Genomic DNA, 25,097 nt, shown 5'->3' with positions numbered 1-25,097 from the left:
ATTGAATGACGGAGTAGACTCGATGGGCCGAATGGCCTAATTCTACTCCTATAACGTGAACTTTATTTGTCACATGTACTGAGGTACAGTGGGGGGGGGGGTCCCAACGAACTGAGAATAAACAATAGGACTTGGTGAACCCAATCCAGTACTGAACAATGAAAAAGTGCTTAATCCAGAAATGACCAAAAATGGTCCTTCCGGGAAAATGGGGAGGAACTTCCATATCAAGAGTCCCCTAAGGAGTACTGTTGAGGGGATGATGTCACTTGGTCTCAAGCTATCAGAGAAATTCCCTTTATTCAACTCTTCTCTTCCTCACCTTTCGTGCTATTGAAAAATAATGTGTTATTTTTCTTTTTGTTACTTTTGACAAAGGATCCCAGACCTGAAACATTAATTCTGTTTCTCTTTCCACAGATGTTGCCTGACCAGCTGAGTGTGTTCAATATTTTCTGGTTTAATTTCAGATTAGTTGCATCTGCAGTTTTTCTTTTAAGGATTGTGTCACTTGTTGTGTGTGTTTGACCCAGAAACTGTGGCAGATGAATATGACTCATTCTGAAAGGTTCTGAAAAAGAGTTCCATTTGTCCACTTCCTTCCTCAGATGCTGCCTGACCTGCTGAGTTCCACTAGAAGTTTGTTCCTTGTTCAAGGCTCCAGTGTCTGTTGTTTAGTTCAGTTTAGTTTAGAGATGCAGCATGTAAACAGGTCTTTCAGCCCTCCGAGTCCTCGCTAGATCTATGTTGCCCCACTTTTGCATCCACTCCTTACACACTAGGGGCAATTAACCATCAAACCCACATGTCCTTGGATAGACACAAAAAGCTGAAGTAGCTCAGAGGATCAGGCAGCATTTCTGGAGAATAGGAATAGTTGATGTTTTGGGTCGAGACCTTTCACCTCATGTCTTTGGGATGTGGGAGGAAACCAGAGCACCCGGACGAAACACATGCGGCCACTGGGTAAACGTGCAAACTACACACAGACAGCACCCGAGGTCAGGATTGAACCCAGGTGTCTGGTGCTGTGAGGCAGCAACTCTACCAGCTGCACCACTGTGCCGCCCATTCTTGTGTCTCTTGGAAAATTTCTTCTGGACTTTGCAGCAGGAACTGGTAGGCACTGAGTTTCCATCCAGAGGTGTCAATATAAATGATGTGGAACTGAATTAAAATTGCTAGAAGATTGAGTAGAAAACTGCAACTGAGGTCTACAAACAGATTCATTCATGGTCTATTTGCGTAGTGGATTAGGCATAGACGTGAGGCCATATGACCTAGTACAGTTTTGTATGTTAGAATGTAGAAACAAGGAACTACAGATGCTGGTTGACACAAAAGGACAGTGAGTGCTGGAATAATTCATTGGGTCGAGCAAAGTATCTCTGGAGAACGTGGACATGTGCTGTTTTGGGTTGGGGTGAAGGAGACAGGAGGAGTGAAGAGTTGCAAATTGTGAAGCCAGAGAAAGGAATGTCGGAGGAGGTCGGGGCGAGGGAGGGAAGAAAATAGGGGTCCAGGTGAGGCACAAGAGGGGGGGGGGGATGTTGGGTTGGGGGGTGGAAGGGGAGTGGGGGAGAAAGGGGGGGGGTTGTTTGAGGCTACCCAAAATTGGAAAATTCAATGAGTATACCCAAGTTACCCAAGGAATATGAGGCACTGATACTCCATTGTGGCCTCACTCTAGCAATGGAGGAGTGCCAGGATATAAAAGTCAGTATGGGAATGGGTGTTCAAATGGTTAGCAACCGGAATATCCCGTAGGCCTTGGCGGACGGAGTGCAAGTATTCAGTGAAATGGATGCCGAAACTGCACATAATAATAATAATAATGGATGGGATTTATATAGCGCCTTTCTAATACTCAAGGCGCTTTACATCGCATTATTCATTCACTCCTCAGTCACACTCGGTGGTGGTAAGCTACTTCTGTAGCCACAGCTGCCCTGGGGCAGACTGACGGAAGCGTGGCTGCCAATCTGCGCCTACGGCCCCTCCGACCACCACCAATCACTCACACACATTCACACACATTCACACACAGGCAAAGGTGGGTGAAGTGTCTTGCCCAAGGACACAACGACAGTATGCACTCCAAGTGGGATTCGAACCGGCTACCTTCCGGTTGCCAGCCGAACACTTAGCCCATTGCACCATCTGTCGTCCCAAGATAGACACAAAATGATGGAATAACTCAATTTGGAATAACCCCCCCCCTTTCTCCCCCACTCCCCTTCCACCCCCCAACCCAACATCCCCCCCCCCCTCTTGTGCCTCACCTGGACCCCTATTTTCTTCCCTCCCTCGCCCCGACCTCCTCCGACGACAGATGGTGCACATGATCTCACCGATGTACAGGAAGCCACATGGGGAACACTGGATGCAGTAGTTGAGGTTAGAGGAGGTGCACGTGAACACTTCGCTAAACACTTGCGTTCAGTTTGGAGTTAGGCATCAGGGTGTTGTTTCAAAACCTCTTTGCGCCAAGTGTTTTTTCCTGCTGCCCCTGCAATTCATCTGAAGAAGTGTCCCAACTCGAAATGTCACCTATCCATTTTGTCCAGAGATGCTGCCTGACCTGTTGAGTTATTCCATCATTTTGTGTCTATCTTTGATATAAACCAACATCTGCAATTCCTTGCTATTCCATTCCCTCTAGACCTTTCCTATCCATGTATCTGTCTTTTAAATGTTGTTATAGTACCTGCCTCAACTACCTCCTCTTGCATTTTGTTTCATATACACACCAACCATCAGCGTGAAAAAACTTTGCCTCTCATTTTCGTATTAAATCTTTTCCGTCACATTAAACCCATGTCCTCTGGTTTTTGATTCCCCTACTCTGGGAAAAAGACTGTGTTCACACTATCTATTCCCTTCATGATCTTATACATCTCTACGGGATTGCCCCTCAGCCTCTTGAGTTCCAAGGAATAAAGTGCTAGCCTGCCCAACCTCCCTCTACAGCTGATGCCCACAGGTCCTGGTAACATCCTCGTAAATCTGTACTCTTTCTACCATAATAACATTCTTCCTATAACAGCATGACGAAAATTGAATACACTTCTCCAAATGCAGCCTCACCAATGTCTTGTACACTTGTAACATAATATCCCAATTTCTATACTTAATACCCTGACTGATGAAGGTCCAATGTAACGAAAGCTTACATGTGATGCCACTTTCAAGGAACTATATGTTCTTGTGCTGAGATGGAAATTAAATGCTGGGGGTGTAGATGTAGAGGAAATCAAGAGGAAGAAACCCACTCAATGCTTTTTGGGATGCTTTTCTCTATTTTACTGGTCACAGGCCATGGGTTCCAATGATCCAATGAATTGTTATATGTGTTACACAAGACTTTGACAATGTTCCTGAAGCATCTTCTTTGTATTTCTAGAAATCTCTTCCTCTCACAGAAATCAAAGAGGAATGCTGATTCATGGAGTCTAGTGTCAGGCACGCAGATGAAGTGACAATATAGCTGGACGTGGCTGTCCCGAACCTCAATGATTATAGAAACATAGAAGGTACACAAAAATGCTGGAGAAACTCAGCGGGTGCGGCAGCAGCATCTATGGAGCGAAGGAAATAGGCAACGTTTCGGGCCGAAACCCTTCTTCAGACTGAAGAAGGGTTTCGGCCCGAAACGTTGCCTATTTCCTTCGCTCCATAGATGCTGCTGCCGCACCCGCTGAGTTTCTCCAGCATTTTGTGTACCTTCGATTTTCCAGTATCTGCAGTTCCTTCTTAAACATAGAAACATAGATAGGTGCAGGAGTAGGCCATTTGGCCATTCGAGCCAGCACTGCCATTCAATATGATCATGGCTCAACATCCAAAATCAGTACCTTGTTCCTGCTTTCTCCCCATATCCCATGATTCCGTTTGCCCTAAGAGCTATATCTCACTCTCTCTTGGAAACATCCAGTGAATTGGCCTCCACTGCCCTTTGTGGCAGAGAATTGCACCGATCCACAACTCGCTGGGTGAAAATGTTTTTCCTCATCCCTGTCCCTTATTCTTACCCCTGGTTCTGACTATAGAGTCACCACTCTGCAGGACATTGTCATTCAGAAAGCAAAGGTGCCATGAGGTTCCAGGCACGTGTCATGTTAATTCTCCTTGTCACTCCTACTCCAACCACTTTGTCACCGTCTCCAAAACTGTTCCATTAAGCATAATTTAACCTCAAGGAAGAGCATCTCATCTTCCAAAGAGCCATATTAAATGTAACACAAGCCTGAACATTGTTCAACAATTGCAGATTATTAGGCAGAAATTACAGCTAAAATAAAGTTACGGGGAAACATTCAAGTGATTCTACAATGACTTTCATGCCATTGGAAGTAAATCAATAACACTGGAAGCTAACTTCCGATTGAATACTGGTTGTACCAAAGGGCAGCTAGGAAGATTTACAACCATCTAAAAAGATAAATGGACCGTGCCAGTGATTAAAGAGGTAGAGACTATAACAACATTTAAAAAGGATAGGTATCTTACTAATCAATCTGAAGATGGGCCCTGACCCGAAATATTGCCTCTCCTGAGATGCTGCCCGACCTACCGATTTACTCCAGCACTTTTTTTTTTAGTAAACCAGCATCTGCAGTTCCTTGAGTCCCCATCTGGTAAGATATATGGAAACAGTTTAAGAAATGGTGTTAATCACTCCAGTTGAGGCAATTGAAATGCAAAAAAGCTGGAGATGCTGGAAATCCAAAGAACCAGACAATGCTCCGACCCTCTTGCTTCTGTCTGGCCTGCTGACCGAGTATATCCAACTTTCTCTGTTGTCCTTTCATTTCATGACATTTGCATATTAGTGATATACATTTTCACTAAAATGTATTCTGAAAAAAAATCAACACTTTGCAATCTTATTTCAGAATTTAGATGCCTCTTAAAGGCGTGCTCTTCTGGTATCTGACCGGCAATCGATTTATTATTCAATACATTTTACAGTGAAAGAGTTATCTTATGAAGAGGTTGATCCCTGTACACCTCACAGACAGGTGTATGGCATAGCTGCATTGCAAACATGTATGAGTGGTGGAATCTGCTCAGGTGGAGTTACACTGATATGGAAGGAATGCATTGATTCGAGAGGGAGTGGTGGAATGTGGAAACTCTACTGCCAATCTAATTATTTCGTTTAAGTGCTTTCTGCTTGTCACAAATTGCAAACTTTTTCTCCACCCAGAGGGAGTGAGAGTGTGAGTCATTGCCACGGGGGTGGAAACCTATCAATGCAGAACAAATAAGCTGGGAGTGAGCTTTAACTTCACCATTACTCATTTCAGTTGGTCGGGACTGACACTGAAACGAAAACCACTCACCATTTAACACCAGCCAGCAACAAAATTGCAAAGGAATTTCATTCAGAACTAATTCAGACAGGTGAGTAACAGAAGTTTAATATTTGTATTTTTCTAACACATTGGTAGCTTTGATACAACCTTAATTGGAATATTGTATACTGATCATTGTTGTGTATACAAGGTCTATTGTAGAAAGAACACTAAACTGGCAAATGTTGCCAATAATCTTGTTGAGTGAAAATAGTATTGTTTGAGAAATAGTCACAATCTTAAAGAAATTGCTTATATGCGTATGTTTCATACATAATTAAAATCTTGTTTGGAAGTGAAGATATGTTTTTCGCACCATGATTAAACATCAGGATGTCAGATCAGGGAGTGATGATTTTTGGAGGCAGGTTTTCAGAACGTAACGATACCTATTAACATGGTCATTGTATATCGTATCTTATCTTATAACAACATGGAAGGAAGCTATGGTGTCGAATTTATTAGTCCCATTCCCCCTTTCATTATTTCTCTGGGTCCCTGCTACTTATTCTCTCTCCCGTATGCCGATCATTTCTTTTGAGATTTTCTCTGCCTTTATCCTACAATGAGGTAATTTACAGTCTCCAATTAACCTACACAAAACCCACAAATCAATTTACAACCAGTTTCACATTAGGATATCATTGGTTTGAATAATAAGGGGTGAACGCCCTTCACTTCTAAAGAAGTAACTCTTCCCAGAAAATATGGGCAAAACTGGCAAGTGTCGAAGCATAAAAAGCTCAAGATTGCATCACAATTACACACAGGAGTTTAACCAGCTACAATTACAGAGCTTGCTAATGCCAAATCCTTGGGACAATAGGGGAAGAATCCCAATTCCAGTTGCAGGTTTACTCCAACAGGTCTTTCTGTCTCATTTAGGTTTTAGAGGAAGAATCTGGAATTGGGAAGCAGCCAATAATTCTCGCAGGCAGCTGAATTCCAAGCCCCACATTTCCTTGTCAATTATATATCGCAGTTCTTCCTTCAGTGGTGTGAATGGGCTAATGCAGTACAGGTTGTGACACCTCACTCACCTTGATGTTTTGGATGCCCAAGTCCAGAGGCATTATTTAGATTTTCTCATCAGCTGGCCTGTGGCAAACCCTTTGCTGGGGGTTTTGACAAGGACTCAATAGACAATAAAATAGACAGTAGACAATAGGTGCAGGAGTAAGCCATTCGGCTCTTCGAGCCAGCACCGCCATTCACTGTGATCATGGCTGATCATCCACAATCAGTACCCCATTCCTGCCTTCTCCCCATATCCCCACTCTGCTATCTTTAAGAGCCCTATCTAACTCTCTCTTCAAAGCATCCAGAGAATTGGCCTAAACTGCGTTCTGAGGCAGAGAATTCCACAGATTCAGAACTCTCTGGGTGAAAAAGTTTTTCCTCATCTCCGTTCTAAATGGCTTACCCCTTATTCTTAAATTGTGGCCCCTGGATCTGGACTCCCCCAACATCGGGAACATGTTGCATGCCTCTAGCATGTCCAATCCCTTAATAATCTTGTATGTTTCAATAAGATCCCCTCTGATTCTTCCAAATTCTAGTGTATACAAGCCCAGTCGCTCCATTCTTTCAACATATGACAGTTGCAATAGCAAGAATGTCCTTCCTCAAAATTGGAGACCAAAACTGCGCACAATACTCCAGGTGTGGTCTCACCAGGGCCCTGTACAACTGCAGAATGACCTCTTTGCTCCTATACTCGACTCCTCTTGTTATGAAGGCCAACATGCCATTAGCATTGAGACCGTCTGTACCTCCAGTGTACAGAGTGGCAGCGCCATGTAAATCAGAACTTTTCTTCCTTGCAATTTTCATTTCAGTTTGAGTTTGTTGTACACTGTGGCCAGATAAATTGAGAGATTAAAATTGAGATTGAAAAGCTAGTTAACATAAAAAGACTGGATATGGTTTTTAAATGCTGCAAGCTGTAACATGAAAACTGTCAGTCTGTGCCAATTAATTCTTGACTTCCCTTTAACATTTTGAAGTGTTGCTCTTGGTGAGCCCCTGATGAGGATTTAAAGTACTGTCTTTTTATCATCTCTGCTGGAATTGAATTTGAAATAAAGTAAAACATAACATAGTAGAACAGTATTTCAATAATCTTGCCCAGGTATCCTTTAAAGAATCAACGTTCATTTATTAGTACCTCAAGATGTCCAAAGCACATTTTGAAGTGCAATCATTGTTGTAATGTAGGGAACTCAACAACTAGTTTGAATACAAGGTGTCATCTCTGGGTAGACAAAAATGCTGGAGAAACTCAGCGGGTGAGGCAGCATCTATGGAGCAAAGGAAACAGGCAACGTTTCGGGCCGAAACCCTTCTTCGGACTGATGTGGTGGGGGGTGGGGGCGGGATGAAGAAAGGAAGAGGAGGAGCCAGTGGGCTGAGGGAGAGCTGAGAAGGGGAAGAGAAAGTAAGGACTACCTGAAATTAGAGGTCAATGTTCATACAAAGGACAAAGGACAAATTACATTTATTGCCACATACACCAATTGGTGTAGTGAAATTTGAGTTGCCATTGCAGCACACCAATAAAATAAGCACAACATTAAAGAATTTAACGTTAAACATAAAAACACCCCCCCACAATGGTTCCCACTGTGATGGAAGGCAGCAAAGTTCTGTCCACTTCCTCTATGTTCACCCGTGGCCTCCGTAGTCGCCGCTACGGCGGCCCGATGTTTCAGGCCCCTCTCGCCGGAATGATGGGACTCTGGCGTCGGAAGAACACTCTTCAGCGGCTTGGAGTTCCAAAATGGCCGCTAGCCATCGGAGACCGCGGCTTCTTAAGTCCACAGGCCGTGCTGGTTGGAGCTCCAACACTGGCGATCTCGGCGAAAGATCCCAGGCTCTGCGGTGTTTAAAGTCAGCGCCGCCACGGCTGGGCGCTCCGCAGACCCCACAGCTCCACAATGTTGAAGTCGGCAGTCACAGCACTCCGGAGCTCCACACGGTGACCCGGGTAAGGCATCGCCTGCTCCGCGATGATACCTCAGTGCTGCGCTGCAGCTTGAAGCTCTGGGCGGTCTCTGGCAGGAAAGGCCACGCCAATCCAGGTTGGAGGCCGCGAGGAGGGGCGAAGATGCGGCTCGGAGGAAGGACGCATCCTCGCCCAGGTAGGGACTGGAAAAAACGGTCTCCCTCCCCCCTCCCCCCCCCCACATAAAAAAGTCTTAAAGGCCTCCAAAACAAAACTTTTAACAAACTAAAAATTAAAATAAGGGGTGAAAAACTAACAGCTGCAGGCGAGGCTGCCACACTCTATGGCGCCACCACTCGGAATACTGCTGGGGTGTAAACTACCCAAGCGAAATATGAGGTGCTGCTCCTCCAATTTACGGTGGTCCTCACTCTGGTCATGGAGGAGGCCGAGGACAGAAAGGTCAGATTCGGAATGGGAGGGGGAGTTGAAGTGCTGAGCCACCGGGAGATCAGGTTGGTTATTGCGAACCGAGCGGATGTGTTCGGCGATGCCATCGCCAAGCCTACGCTTGTTCTCATCGATGTAGAGCAGCTGACATCTAGAGCAGCGTATGCAATAGATGAGGTTAGAGGAGGTGCAGGTGAACCTCTGCCGCACCTAGAAAGACTGCTTCGGTCCTTGAACGGAGTCAAGGGGGGAGGTAAAGCGACAAGTGTAGCATTACTTGCGGTTGCAAGGGAAAGTGCCTGGAGAGGGGGTGGTTCGGGTGGGAAAGGACGAATTGACCAGTGAGTTACGGAGGGAGCGGTCTCTGCGGAAAGCAGACAGGGGAGGAGATGGGAAGATGTGGCAAGTGGTGGGGTCATGTTGGAGGTGGCGAAAATGACGGAGGATTATTTGTTGTACGTGACGGCTGGTAGTGTGGAAGGTGAGGATGAGGGGGACTCTGCCCTTGTTACGAGTCGGGGGATGGGGAGTGAGAGTAGGGTTACGGGGTATAGAAGAGACCCTGATGAGAGCCTCATCTATGGTAGAAGAGGGGAACCCCCATTCCCTGAAGAATGAGGACATCTCCGATGCCTTGACGTGGAACACCTCATCCTGGGTGCAGATGTGGCGTAGACGGAGGAATTGGGAATAGGGGATGGAGTCCTTACAGGAAGCAGGGTGGGAAGAAGTTCAGTCCAGATAACCTCACCTTCCACCCTACCAGCCGTCACGTACAACAAATAATCCTGCGTCATTTTCGCCACCTCCAACGTGACGCCACCATTCGCCACATCTTCCCATCTCCTCCCCTGTCCGCTTTCCGCAGAGACCTCTCCCTCCATAACTCCCTGGTCAATTCGTCCCCCCCCCCCCCCCCCAACCCTCACATCAGTCTGAATAAGGGTTTCGGCCCGAAACGTTGCCTATTTCCTTCTCTCCATAGATGCTGCCTCACCCGCTGAATTTCTCCAGCATTTTTGTCCACCTTTGATTTTCCAGCATCTGCAGTTCCTTCTTAAACAACATGTCATCTCTGGGTAATTGATTTAATGGACATTTGTAATTGCTATTCAGCGTTTGAGAAAGATGTACCACGTGTGCATTGGTGCCATTCCAAAGTGAATACAACCGCACCCAAAACTTGCATAACCAGTTTAGAGATATTGCAAACACACCCATCCAAAGACTCTCGCAAACTTTGTGACTCAGAATTTTAAAGAAGCAAATTTTCTCCACCTAGATAATTTAACTACACAGTTACTCAGATCGACTAAACGTGTAAGTACAGACTCTAAACTTTGGTGTCATTGGCTGGGAGAGAAATTAGATGAAATCAAAAGGGAGTTAAAACTGGACAGATGAGCATTGCAACAAATCTAGTTGTAGGTTTAAGTGTCTGCAGATTAGTGGCTGCTGTTACCCAGTATCCGAGAGAATGGTGTTGCTTTTGGCATTTATAATTGATCTGCACGCTACGATTTATCTTTTGTACTTGTATATGTCTTTTATCTTTATTTTCAGGGTCAAATAAATGTTTTACAGGAATCTGATTTTCCTTTAAGCATTCATGAAAAATACCGGGTTCTTCAGTGTCTTGTGTGTGTAGTTGATTTTAGGACATTTTTAGTTTTTCTAAAATGGCATCTTAAAATTGCAACCCATTTTTCCATTCGTTTCCTCAGATTTAGGCATAACTACAGGAGACCTTGTAAGCTGCCCTTAAGAGCTCACATTCAACAATTGTGAACATGTAAAATTATTAAATATCTCTCCTTCCAGTTGAGATGTTGTGTGTGAAAGTCCTCCCTTTGTGTGAAGAGGTACTGCTGCCACAATTCCAACTGCTGTTCCAAACTAGGTTGAGAAAATAGAAAAGATAATCTTGAGTGGATATTACCTTACAAATTACGGCAAAATTCTGGTCAGGTCTTTGCCGTTGTGTAAGATACGATTGAATTTGGCAGGCAGTAATTGATATGAAAAGAAACAGATACAATATGAACCATTTTAATGGCAATAAAGCCACAAGTTTAACTTTTATATTTGATCATTTTATTCACATGCTTGTGTATTATTTTATGGAATAAAGGGAAGTGTGTCAATTGGTAGGTAGATTTATTCAATGAATACATACTAAAATTAACAAAGCCTCTCTTCTCAGGTTTGCTGGTCATATGTGCACCTGCTGTTAGGTTGTCTGGGTTATTTGCATAGTACATTTCTTTTTTTTAATTTAATTTTGAAAATATTTTTATTAGAAGTACGGTAAGTTACAATAATACACAACACATATGTCTTAATACATTTTTTGTACCGCTTCATTTTTTGAACTTTAAGAAAAAGATAGAAGTAAAGGAAGTAAGGAAAGTGCGCAAGAGTCGTGAAGGTGCAAGAGAGTGTTGAGAAAAGAAAGCCGCTTAGAAAAGAAGTTAGAGAAGGAAGTAAAGAAAGAAAGTAGACCCTAGAAAAGAAGGAAAAATAAAGGAGAAACAATCGCTCTATTATAACATTAAACTCTGCAGAAAGGGGACTACCAACCAAGTCTGTTTTTGTTGTTTTACCCCCCGTTACCAGATCCTGGTACCATTTATTTATTTATTTATTTTTTAAATTACTATTGCACCTCATGCTTGTAATAGTTCCAAAAACGTAGACCACGTCTTTTGGAATTGGTCTGCTTTACCTGCTAAGAGGAATCTCATCTCTTCCAGATGTAGTGTTTCAAACATATTTGATATCCACATTTTTATTGTTGGTGTGGGCGCATTTTTCCAGAATTTAAGTATGAGCTTTTTTCCCATTATTAGCCCAAACGCATAGTACATTTCTATAGTGTGTACACCTAAGTAAATTTATTTTCATTGTTTCGAGACTTGTGCAAACCTTGAGACATAATTTACTTTCATAAAGCACATTTAGCAAACAGATACTGAGAACATTACATTTTTCAGGAAGTTCAGGGAATATGGCAAACCGGGCATTATATGGCAAGAGATGCCTGGTTGTGTAACAGCACCGTCTGGAGTGAGTTTTTTGTGCAAGAGGGGATAGTCCAGAATTGGTGATATACCCAGCTAACTTGTGAGGAGGTGATTCAATATCCACAGCAATTATAATGCCTATGCCTCATTTAAATTTTCATACTTGGGACGACACGCTGGCACATGACAGCGCCAGAGACCTAGGTCTGATTCTGACTACGGTGCTGTTTGTATGGAGTTTGTGCATTCTCCCATTGACCATGTGGGTTTTCTTTGGGTGCTCGGTTTCCTACCACATTGCAAAGATGTACAAGTTTATAGGTTACTTGGCTTCACTAAAAAGTGTAAATTGTCCCCAATGTGCATGAGAGTGTTAGTGTATGGAGATCCCTGGTCGGCGTGGATTTAGTAGGCCAAAGGACTTGTTTCCATGCTGTATCTATAAACTAAACCTCTCTTATCGAAAGCAGGTGGTAACTATATCTGAGCTGGATTAGCTGGATCTGAGCTAGATGGTGATTAGTAAATCGTGATAACTGGAATGATGTTGGGCAGTGCGCACACGTGTGTGTGTGTGCGTGTGTGTGTGTGTGTGTGTGTGTGTGTGTGTGTGTGTGTGTGTGTGTGTGTGTGTGTGTGTGTGTGTGTGTGTGTGTGTGTGTGTGTGTGTGTGCACACACAGATGCACACGTGCACAGTGATGAGTATGATGCAGGGAGGAATTGCTTCCCCTTCACTATGGGATCTAAGGAAACAACACCTGCCAATGGCGGAGCTGGCTACACAGTCTGGGACAGTGGGGTGATGATGGGGGTGAACCTTAATCTATGAGCACTCTCTTTCAATACAGAATTATAATTTACTTGACATTGTGCTATAATCAGGGCATTCATTTTATGGTCTTTGTTTTTAGTAGCGTCTAAACCCTCCAACCAATATATATAGCTATGCCTACTGTACTCCCCACATGCCCATGTCTCAGCCATCCATTTTACAATTCCTACTCACCCTGACTCATAATCTTTGAAAAGACAGAATGTGCTGCAGCTCTTTTATCCATTCATGCCTCCCAATAGCCTCCTCTGACAGGTTTGGCCACCAGATGAGTCTGTAATCTCCTACCGTATCTAATCTTCCCAAATTACACCATCCACCCCTCCCACCCCTACCATTTGTTCCAGTAAAAAGGAGCACCACTTGGCTGTGATGGCAATCAAAAGCCGATCTTCAGTGTCTGGAGAGGCTGGTTCCTTCCTCCTGGTGAGCAGGAGGCCAACGTTGAAATCAGTGAGAGAAGAATGATTAAGCCTCTGCAAATCTGTCCATTCGTCTTTAGGGATGGGTGAGTTTAACCTGTGAAATATGTAAACTATGATTCACACCCTGACCTTTGGCAGAGACTTTATTGGGCAACTCCTCATTCCATTTCCTTTATGATATTTGAAGTACTCCAATCTTAACTGTGCTTTATTTTCTGCTTTGGGTATTTCCTGTTGTTTAATATGCCTCTGCCAAAACAGCAGATAAGTTTACTTTGCCTCCACCCACGCAGGCTGTCACACCCAATTGGGCTTGCAAAGAAGCAGGAGCCCAGATTTATATTGCCACTTGGGAGGCATGATGAAGTGCTTCAACTTGGTATGCCAATTGTGCTTTCGGCACTGTGGTCAGCATAGCATAACTTGGCAGAGCCCGACCCTCAAAGAGTACGTGACACTGAATGAGCCTGACACACCACTTTTCATGCATTAAGAGGAGGGAGGCGGTCAAGGTGGCACAGCGGTAGAGTTGCTGCCTTGCAGCGAATGCGGCGCCGGTGATCCGGGTTCTATGGGTGCTGTCTGTACGAAGTTTGTGCATTCTCCTCGTGACCTGCATGGGTTTTCTCCGAGATCTTTGGTTTCCTCCCACACTCCAAAGAGTGTGGAGGAAACGTACAGGTTTGTAGGTTAATTGACTTGGTAAATGTAAAAATTGTCCCCGGTGGGTATAGGATAGTGTTCATGTGCGGGGATCACTGGTCGGCACAGACCCGGTGGGCCGAAGGGCCTGTTTCCGTGCAGTATCTAGTCAGGGTCAAGGATGATTGTTTGAGATTTCCGGAATCAGAATAAGCAGGCTTCACCAAAGTCGGAAACCCAGTTAGAAACTGGGAGCAGAATTGGACTTGGGCAGGGTGAATGGAACCAGAACTGAGGATTCAGAGCCATTGTTGGAAGACGGGTCATCACGGATGTGGGGTTGAGAGAGATGGGTGGGAGAATCTTTCATGTTGATGAATTTCCAACAGAGTTACAACAGACAAATGACAACTGATGAAATTATTGGCCCAAAACTGTTTTGCTCTCACAGATGCTGCCTGGTGCTGAGCATTATTTTAATTTTTAATTTTAGATGTCCATCATCTGCAGAAAATTATAATTAAAAATAATACTCTATATTCTCATATCCTGGAAGAATAATCAGGTGCTTTTTGTCATAGTTATATCAAATGCAAATAGTGGATTTAGTATTTTATATGGTTGCCCTTTCAGTTTAGTTTTGTTTATTGTCACGTGTGTCAAGGTACAGTGAAAAGCTTTATTGTTGTGTGCTATCTAGTCAGCGTAAAGACTATAAATGATTACGATCAAGCCATCCGCAGTGCACAGATACATGATAAGGGGAATAACATTTAGTGCAAGATAAAGTCCAGTAAAGTCTGACTAAAGATCGGCCAATGACCATCCTGCTAAATATGGACTCCAGGAGTTCATAAGAATTACTGGAGAGTACAGCAGAAAAAGCCATGTAGAAAGAAAGAAATGCATTCATATTGCATGGTAGTACCTCGTACCACTCTTTCAGTGTGGCTCAAAATGGATTGCAGCCATTTCAATTATAATCACGTTTGTGGAAAATACAAACAGCAAGTCTAAGAGTCATTTAGACATGCATAGGAACATGAAGGATGGAGAGATATACACCATATGTAGGCAGATGGGATAGGTTTAATTTTTCATCATGGTTGACATAGACATTGTGAGTTGAGGGGCCTATGCCTATGCTGTTCTATGTTTGATGCTCCCATAAGTATCAATGCAATAATGACCAGCTGACTTCCTTAAAGCCCTGTCCCACGGTACGAGTTCATTCCAAGAGCTCTCCCGAGTTTTAAAAAAATCAAACTCGTGGTAAGCTCGGAGAATGAACGTAAACGGGTATTTCGGAGCTCGGGGACGTCTCTTAGCGCTAACGACGGGTACTCGGGAAGATGCGCTAACGGCAGTTAAGCACGGGAAGACGCGTGAAGATTTTTCATCATGATGAAAAATGTCCACGAGAGCCCCGAGTACTGACGAGTGGCCATTACCGTAAATCTCCGAGTTCGAATCAGGGCAAAACTCGGGAGAACTCTTGGAATGAACTCTTACCGTGGGACAGGGCTTTTAATAATAAAAGCAGTTACCAAAGACATTGTGAAAGAGGGAAGTCTTTGTTTTTTATTTGTTATAGTCATACAGCATGGAAATATGCTCTTCAGGCCAATGTATCCATGTCAACCAGGTTTTATAGCTGAGCTAGTCCCATTTGCTTCGTCCATATCCATCTATACCTTTGCTCTCCATTTACCTGCCTCAATGGCTTTCATTCTCTATATCTTCCGCTGGCAGCTCATTCCACATAAGCACAAACCTATGGATGAAGAAATTGCTTTAAAGTCTCTTCTAAATCTCTCCCCTCTCATCTTAAACTAGCATCGGTTTAAACCTTGGCCACCTATTTTTAGACAAACACTGCCCTGGAAGAAAGACTGTGATGCCTCTCGTGATTTGATATATCTCTATAAGGTCACACCTCAGCCACCTGAATTCCAGAGAAAAATGTCCTAGCCTATCCACTCACTCTTTATATCTCAAGCCCTCAAGTCCTGGTAACACCCTGGTGAGTCTTTTCTGCACCCTTTGCAGCTTAATAACATCATTCCTATAGCAGGTGACCAGAATTGTGCACAATACTCCAAATATTGTCTCATCAATGCTTTCTTCAGCTGGAAAATGATATCATCATCATCATCGTTGAAAACATTAGTGATGCAGTGGTGCTGGTTTCCGACGGGAACGGTGACGGACGCACCACACATCTCTGTCCTCCAGTTCCTGCGGACTTCCGCTGCTGGAAGTATAAGATTTTGGTGTGTGTGCTTTAACATCATTCCTTACAATGCTATAATAGACAACAGTGATTGCAACTTCTACTGAAGTGTGGATGGCCGTTGGCTCGCTAGAAGCTCATCCGCCCTTTGGCAGGTCTTGTTTTTTGTCCTGCTGGGGTCCACAGGCCCTTCCTCAACTGGCAAAGCAGATGGGGAGATGGTTTAGTCGCTGACTATCCGACCATGGAGCAGGGGTGACGGGATTACATGGTACCCGACTCCCCCCGACCTGACCTGAACTGACATTCCATTACATTTTTGCATGACAAATATTGAAATAAGAACCTTGGTTGAATATAAATGTAGTCAGCACACATGCAGGTGGAATGTAAGGAGGACAGGTCACATTGTTCTGACGTGCACATGTCATTGAGCAATAATAACAGACCTGGGCCTTTTCCATGGCAGGGATCCTCATTGAGTAGAATCTTTTACTTATTGCCTCTTCATCGTGTCTTTTAGTGCCTTTAATGAAGATATGAATAGTTGGTATTTGAGAAAGCAGTTGGCTGCCAGTTGCATCCAGCAACAATTTCCAGTAAAGTCTCACTGGTTTAATTGCAGGTACATAAGAACAAAACAAATGAAAATTGAAGTAGACCATTCAGCTCTACTGTTTGACAAGATTGTGTCTGATCTTCAATCTCATTGCCAACCTCCTGCTCCAAACAGATACCATGTGATTCCCTTTTGAAAGAAAGTGAAGCAATTAAATCATTGGGTGGATAAAGAGTGATATCCCCAAATGCAATGAGCTAGTCCATTTTATTCCCTAGTTGACACAATGTCAGAAAGTGCCAAATAGCATCCAATTCATCCAAACCAAGAACCAACCAAGAACCCTATCTTTACCCTATCATTAATGTGCTACATCATTTATCAATGAATTTCTCAATGTATCAAGCACATTTAATTTTGTACAAACATTAACTAATTGTAATGCAGAAAGGGAAGTGGAAGTTTATAAGAGGGTCTGTTATTGGTACAGACTCTACACAGACAGCACCGAGGGTCAGAATCAAACCTGGGTCTCTGGTGCAGTGAGGCAACAGCTTTACCACTGTGCTTAGTCAATAATGAACTGATAACTGCATGATGTTGGCAACAGGGCACTTTGGGATCTCCTTGCATGGAAAAACCTTAAGACCATACCCTTATGGATATTTAAGTAAGTGAGAAAAAAAGAGTGGGGAACCAAAACAACAATGAAGAATTAAAATAAAGTCAAGCAAAGCGAACTAAAGGGAGAGAAACATGTTTCCGATGTTGGGGGAGTCCAGAACCAGGGGGCCACAGTTTAAGATTAAGGGGTAATGGGCCTTTCCCACTTAGACGATTTTTTAGGTGGCAGTAGAAGACTCTGCGGTCGCCACATGTTCGCGGGTGGTTGCCGGGGAGTCGCCTTCTTGGTCGTGAGGAGTTCCCGCATTCTGGGAACTAGTTGCGGCCTCATTATGGTCACTGTTCAAGTTGCCGATTTTTCAGGGGACTGCCGGCAACTTGACAGTCGCCGGCAGTCGCCTGAAAAATCGCTTAAGTGTGACAGGCACATAAGCCATTTAGAACTCACATTGAGAGTTGTGAATCTGTGGAATTCTCTACCTCAGAGGGTGGTGGAGGCCGATTTTCTGGATGCTTTCAAGAGAGAGCCAGATAGGGCTCTTAAAGATAGCGGAGTCAGGGGATATGGGGTGAAGGCAGGAACGGGGAACTGATTGTGGATGATCAGCCATGATTACATTGAATGGCGGTGCTGGCTCGAAGGGCCAAATGGCCTACTCATGCACCTGTTGTCTATTGTCTATTGTGTATTGAATTAAAATAGAGGTGAATAAACTAAAATCAAAAGATCAATTGTAAGGTTGTATAATTATTAGTTTTTTTCACATCGACCACTCTTGGTTCACTTCTAAAATAGAAAGGTTGAGGTGACTATTATCACCTTTCGACAAGTGCTTACATGTTCATTGTGAAACCTAACTTCCTTGCAATGGTTAATGAGAGATTAATGTACAAATCCTCAAAGTATTTTAATAACACAGAGGCAAAGGGGAGATGCTGCCTGTATGAGAATCACAGAGAAGTTGTCTAAATTAAACTAGCAAGATTCATGAGATTTATTAGTAATGTGATTATTCTTCCTTTCAATTTTCTGGCTGCATTGCACATTAGTAAGAATATGCTATTCCAGGAATAGTTAGTATAAAATAGACAGATTGTCCAGATCCAAGGCAATGATTAGAGATGGTTTGTGTGTGTGTTGGTTTGTGTGAGAGAGAGAGAGAGAGAGAGAGAGAGTGCGTGTGAGTGAGTGAGTGAGAGAGAGAGAGAGAGAGAGAGAGAGAGAGAGAGAGACAGAGAGACAGAGAGACAGAGAGAGAGAGACTGGGCTGATTGTTTGATTGGATGTAAAATCTGCCGAACAGTGGAATGCTGTTATGAAAGAGTGCATGTGTAAAGGAGGTAATTTATGATAATCCCCACCCAGAAACTCCTTGTTCAAGCAACCAGCTGCACCAGAATAGAATCTGAATCACTGCTTTGGCTGATTTAAGCACAGCTCACGCTGTTTAAAGAGACTAATAAAACACTGGCAGCAGAACAATACTGGGTCAATTTAATATTGGATGGTATTGTAATACAAACAATTATGCCTTGATAGTCTTTACACTCAACACCGTCTTCCACTGTTTTTAAAACCATGAGATGAGTGTAAAATAATTTGCCCAATTGCAATAGCTGATTTTTTAATTGTGCTACTTATGGTGAATGGTGTTGCAACCATTACATTAGAGATGGGTGGATAGTATGACTCACAGCAAACAATCGATTTTGCAACAAACAAAGTCAGTTTGCTCAATGCATTTGTAGAGGTGCAAAAACTAACTTCTACCACTAAAAGCAAGGCGAGTTCTCTGGAGTAAATGTGTGTGGAGGAAGATGGTGAGAAATAAAATGCAGAGAATCACTTAGGCACTTAAAGCAGTGCAGCAATCAAGCAAGGCAATGGGCCTGTCCCACTTAGGCGATTTTTTCGGCTACTGCCGGCGACTGTCATAGTCGTAGCAGGTAGCCGATAAACCAGCGACTGGACCCCCCTACGACAAAGTCTACAACAACCTACCTCCTAGTCGAAGTCACACACACCGATTTTTAATTTACGTATTGCAAGCTATGACAAGTAAGACAAGCTACGACAAGTAATAAATAAGAAGATGATTAGGACTGATAGGATTGCTCTGCTGGGCGCTGGCTGAATGGCTTTCTTCCAGAACAGTAAAACCGCAATAATTTGGTATTGAATTATTTGGAAATTCATTCAGTTCAGCATATGGCTTGCTCTGTGTAGTCTGTGAATCAGGGGTTTAAAGTGCAAGTGAGGCGTGCAATCAGAGCTGAGATCTGGGGTGTGGCTGGTGCTGATCAATGTGGACTGTTGGATCAATGTGAGGCCAGAACTGGGGTTGAGATCTTAAGCATCCGGTGTGAAGAATGAGGGGATGATTGCAACGATACTGGGCTTCAGTTCCTGCTACCTTTAAACTCACTCTATTCATTGCAAAATTTAATATATTACTTTGTAATACGTAAATTAAAAAGTAATGAAAATGTGTGTTAGAATATTAACAGTGGTAACATCCAAAAGTCTGGAAAATATGCTTCTCCGGCCCAGAGGTGCTGGATGATCAGACTTTACCATAGATAACTTCTAAATAAAATACGCAATCTAGAAATGTCAGCTGTTTTTAAAAATAATTCTTGGGATTTAGACATTGCTTACAATACACTTGAACTTGAACACTTTCATTTATATCCATTTTCTAGTAGGTTGTGAGGATTTGGTTTTCAATCCTTGCAGCTCATAAATTGAAGCAACTTACCTTACATTTGGAAAGAACTAGACTTGTCTTAAATGACAAACTAGAATTATTTGCTAGAATATGGTCTCCATTTATTGATTTTCTGAAGGGGTAAACTGGTCCAGCACGGAAGCCTGACTGAAACTTGAACCCAGGATTAGATGAATAGTTATGTTTTATATCCTACGGACCTATCTCCAAAGTTGTATTATTGGTCATTTATTCTATTTTTTAATTTTTTTATTATCGTTTTTTTTCTCTCTTTTCTTCCTATCTATAAAAAAAATAAACAAATAGAAGCTGTGTTAATATGTAATTGATAGACGAGGACCCCAGCTATTTTGATAGCCGGGACCCCAACTATTAACAATATGTAATTGATAAACAAAATGTATTATGATATGCATATGCTTCTAATAAAAATATTATTAAAAATAAATTTTAAAAATGAAGCAACTCCCACATTCTTATTCTGAAGAAGGGTCTCGTTCCGAAATGCCACCTTTTCATTCCCAGAGATGCTACCTGAACTGTTGAGTTACTTCAGCACTTTGAGTTTTGCCCACAATCTTTTTATTTGTTAGATATAATTGTATTATTAATGATTAGGTCATTTAATTGGCACTTTAGTTTGAGTTTAGACCCATGTAGGTTCTCAACTGTGAAACAAAGGTATGCTTACATAGAAACATAGAAAATAGGTGCAGGAGTAGGCCATTCGGCTCTTCGAGCCTGCACTGCCATTCAATATGATCATGGCTGATCATCTACCCCAGTATCCTGTACCTGCCTTCTCTCCAAACCCCCTGATCCCTTTAGCCACAAGGGCCACATCTAACTCCCTCTTAAATATAGCCAATGAACTGGCCTCAACTACCTTCTGTGGCAGAGAATTCCAGAGATTCACCACTCTCTGTGTGAAATGCTTCCTTCCTGTAGGATTGTAGTGAATCATTTTGAGATCTCAATGTGTCATCCCATTTGATAAACAAATTAATCTCTCCCTTTGCGTTTGATGCTTTTACTTCGCTCTGCTTCTGACTGTTTCATTCAAACTAGCTCCATTTATAATGGGCAGAACAAGAAAGTGGGTAGAAATATTTTCCATCAGATCTGAAGAAGGGTCTGACGGGAAACATCACCTATCCTTATTCTCCAGAGATGCTGCCTGATCCGTCGAGTTACTCCACCACTTTGTGTCTGTCTTTAAACATATTAACATTCTGGAATTGTAAATCACACATTTTGAGAATTTGTTACGTGACATGCTTTTGTAAATATGCAATGCTCCCACTATATGTCACATTGTCACTCTTTAATTGGTCTGTCCAGAAGGTCTAGGTTCATTATTTACCCTTTGCACTGAGGTACAGTGAAAAGCTTAGTTTTGCATGCTATCCAAACTGACCAGATACATTATACATAAATCCAATCAAATCAATCTCAAGTACAATTGACAGAGCAAAAGGGAAGATATAGTGTTTAGAATATAATTCTCAGTATTGCAGTGCATCAGTTTTGTAGACAAATCAGATAGAGGTGAATTGGACAGTGACCTAGCTTATGTATGAACCATGCAGAAGCCTGATAACAGAGGGGGAGAAGCTGTTCCTGAGTCTGGTGATTGTGCTTTCAAGCTTTCGTGTCTTCTGCTGGATGGACATGGGAAGACAAAGGAATGACTTGTGTGGGACAAATCATTGACTATGTTGGCTGCTTTTCTGAGGCAGCATGAAGTGTAGATGGAGTCAATGGTGGGAAGTTTGATCTGTGTGATGGACTGGGCTACATCTGCAACTCTGCAACTTCTTGCAGTCTTGGGCAGAGCACTTCCCAAACCAAATTGTAATATGACATGACAGTATGTTTTCTATGGTGAATCTGTAGAAGTTTGTAAGAGTCATTGGAGGCATGCAACTCCATGCAACTTGCAACTTCATAAAACCTGACGGTATTTCCAAACCTGACGGTATTGCACGGAAGCTCTGAACCCATGTTTCCATGGTTGTTTGTTGCAGCATTAAAAGCCTACTCTTATTAAAAGGGCATATGTGGATATGGATAATAAGGATAATTTAGTGGCAACAAGGGCTATAAACAATTCATGTTTAAAGATTCTTTAAAGAATAAAATGCATTTTACAATGTAACAACGTTGCTGGAATAACCCTAGCTTCAGCAAGCCCAATGGCAATGCTGCTATCTCTAGTGGTTTCAAACTTACCCCAAAAATAATATAAACTTACAATGGATTCCATTATCACTGAGGTATAGTTCCGACTGCTGTTCTAGCTTGTCAAAGGGGTAACCTTTCCTCCTATACTGAAGAATATTCCTGGACAAAATATTAAATTTACAAATGTATGCTCTTGAATGTTGCTCCTGTTGACTCTCACCAACAATACTCTGAAATTCATCAAATTAGGTGGAGGGTCCTGTTTTGATGTACTGGTATATGGTTTAAACAGAATGTGTATGAAAGAACTGCAGATGCTGATTTAAACCAAAGATAGACAAAACATTCTTTCTCTCCAGAGATACTGCCTGTCCCGCTGAGTTATTCCAGCATTTTGTGTCTATCTTTGGTAATATGTTCCTCCTTCACATGAACCAAGTGGAACATGTTCACCGATGTATTAATTTTATGGTGGCAAAAGTTTATTTCTTTGATTTCTTAGCATGCTTCACTTCAAAGGAACCAATTGTTAGTTTCTCAAGATGGGACATCATAATTTTGGCTTGATCATGCTCAATTGAGTTTGAAAGTGCAGATGGTCATTTATTGGAAGGTTGCACATTGAAGCCTTAGGACTGAAGCTGTACCAGATGTCTTTTCAATGGACAAATGCACAGAAAAGACGAAATATTCATGAAACAATGATAAGGGAAGAAATTTATAAGTTTACTCTGAAAGTGTTCCAAAAAGAAAGTTTGATAAACCAATCAAATTTTGAGCAATTTGGTGCTGTTTTAGATATACTAGACCAGAGGTGGTTTGTGGAGATCTACATCCTTGCTTTGTACATTTTAAATCAATCAATAAACAGGTTAAAGGTTTATGTGAGTCACTGTCATATTAATCTAATGCTTATTACAACACCTATTTTATATTTAATCTGTAAACTAATTATTTGCTGCATTCTAGAAAAAATATGTTCTTTTGTCTGTGTCTTCATAATGAGTTGTTTTAGCCATCACTTTCTTTTTTATCTGGTGAGTTTCTTCCATTTTCTTCAGTTATTGTCAAATTTCCTTCTCTACCCCTCAACTGTTTGCACACCCGAGACTTGCAAGAATGCATTTTTCCACATTCACAGTTAGAAAACGGCAGTGCTTGCCTGCTACAGAGCCCTTGGTTCACTGAAAACGCTGATGTTTCATGGCTGCTGCATTCCTTTTGCTTTTGTTGTTGCTGTTGTGACTATTGCTCATTTGATTTTGTAGAAATTCGTTCCCAATTACCCAAATAAATAAATAAATAAATAAATAAATAAATAAATAGATAAATGAGTTAATTAATAAAGAGGCTGAACAGGCCACAAAACAAGAAATGCTGATTAAACCTGGCTCTATTTACTTACAGGCAAACCTTATTGTCGCATTTATTGTTGACGAATCAGCAGCAACTACAAATTGTTGGACATGTCTGTGTTTAAAAAAATATCTGATGCATTCAACAATGACAAACCAGCCACTTCAGGTTTGTAACAATAATATCTTTTGCCAGGGCATATATATTTGAAAACTATTATTTATAAATAGCATGGTAATTTAACAGTTAAATCATGAGAATCATTTGTAGAGGCCTGGACTGTGGACTTTGAGATCTAAATTGGTGTAACTGGGAAATTTAAATTCCAGTAATTAAATAGATCTTGAATTTTTTTTAAAACATAATGAGAAGTGATGTTTGTAAAAGGGAAATTTGCAATTCCTAGGAATCAGAAAATACTGCAAACATTGTGCAGGACCGGCTAATGAAAGAGAAACATAAGTAATACTCTGGGGTGTAGAAGCAATCTGGTTCACTGATGTGGAAGGAAATCTCCTATTGGCCTGGTCTGGGTTGGCAAGCCACTTAGTTAAGGGGAAGTTAGGGAGGGGCAATAAACACTGGCAAGATCCGAAATCAGGTAAAAATACTCATAGTTCAAATCTTGCATATATTTTCACTTATTGCCACCTAATTGGGTAAATCAGTCTCAAAATAATGGGAGGCCTTTAAGAAGATTAATGGGGTTCATTACAACTCATGCTCCGCCAATCTGACAATCCCAAAGCTTTGGCGCCAGACTCGAGTAATCACACTACTGAAACCGGGGAAGGACCCCTCAGAGGCGAAGAGTTATAGACCCATCTCTTTACTCTGCCACACCTACAAACTATTTAAGAGACTCATCCTCAACCGCCTTGCTCCATATGTAGATGAACACCTAATCTCAGAACAGGCAGGATTCCGCCCATGCAAGTCCACAACAAGCCAGCTCCTCAACCTAACACAACATATGGAAGATGGCTTCGAACAAGGGCAAATCACGGAAGCAGTGTTTGTCAATTTGTCAGCAACAATATACGACACTATCAACCACAAACGACTCCTCTACAAGATCCTTGAGATGACAAATGATCTGCATCTAACCGAGCTAATACAAACAAAGCTCCAGAATAGAAGGTTCTTTGGCGAGAAATGAGGAAAACATAGCAGATGGCGATGACAGAAGAACAGCCTCCCACAAGGAAGTGTTCTGACACCGATCCTGTACAACATCTACACCAATGACCAGCCAACTGACTTGGTAACTAAGCGTTTCATCTATGCAGATGATCTCTCTATAACAGCGCAGGGTACACAGTTCCAAGATGTTGAGACAATGCTGACAGAGGCACTCACCGGTTTATATTCATACTATGAGGAAAACCAGCTGCGTACCAACCCATCGAAAACACAGGTCTGTGCATTCCACCTGAGGAACCAAGAGGCCAACCATCAACTGCACGTCACATGGTCTGGACTCCCACTAACACATTGCCGAAACCCTTGGAGTCACGATGTGTACAGCAGTGGCGAGCCATTATATAGCATAAGGACAGGAAAGAAGAAGAAGAATGGGGTTCAAGATAAACATACTTCCAGAAAGAAAAAAAATATGGGATTGCCAAATCTAGAGCTGCTGAATGACAGGCTTCACTGACAGTAGTAAAAGTTGATAGGAAGGGTGAATAAGGACAGCCCAAGTGATATGAGGGACAGAGGAGAGCATATACGTTG

At 42.3% G+C, this 25,097-nt stretch overlaps 1 protein-coding gene across 7 annotated transcripts in view; it reads left to right on the top strand.

The window, feature by feature from the left end:
* The first annotated feature begins 5,201 nt into the window (after positions 1-5,201).
* The window catches only part of scel (sciellin), a 73,560-nt gene continuing 53,664 nt past the window's right edge, over positions 5,202-25,097 (top strand). For 4 of the 7 annotated variants that reach the window (XM_033022956.1, XM_033022954.1, XM_033022957.1 and 1 more), the window contains exons 1-2: positions 5,202-5,406; positions 23,412-23,528. In XM_033022956.1, the coding sequence (XP_032878847.1) occupies positions 23,471-23,528 (58 nt within the window). In that variant the 5' untranslated portion in view covers positions 5,202-5,406; positions 23,412-23,470. Of the gene's footprint in view, positions 5,407-9,931; positions 10,072-23,411; positions 23,529-25,097 lie in introns of those variants that run through there. The other 3 variants (XM_033022955.1, XM_033022952.1, XM_033022953.1) reach the window with 2 other exon arrangements.

This window comes from Amblyraja radiata, chromosome 6 (genome assembly GCF_010909765.2).
Source record: "Amblyraja radiata isolate CabotCenter1 chromosome 6, sAmbRad1.1.pri, whole genome shotgun sequence".
Taxonomy (NCBI): domain Eukaryota; kingdom Metazoa; phylum Chordata; class Chondrichthyes; order Rajiformes; family Rajidae; genus Amblyraja; species Amblyraja radiata.
Note: the sequence above shows the minus strand (reverse complement) of the source record. Positions and strands in the feature narration are given on the sequence as shown.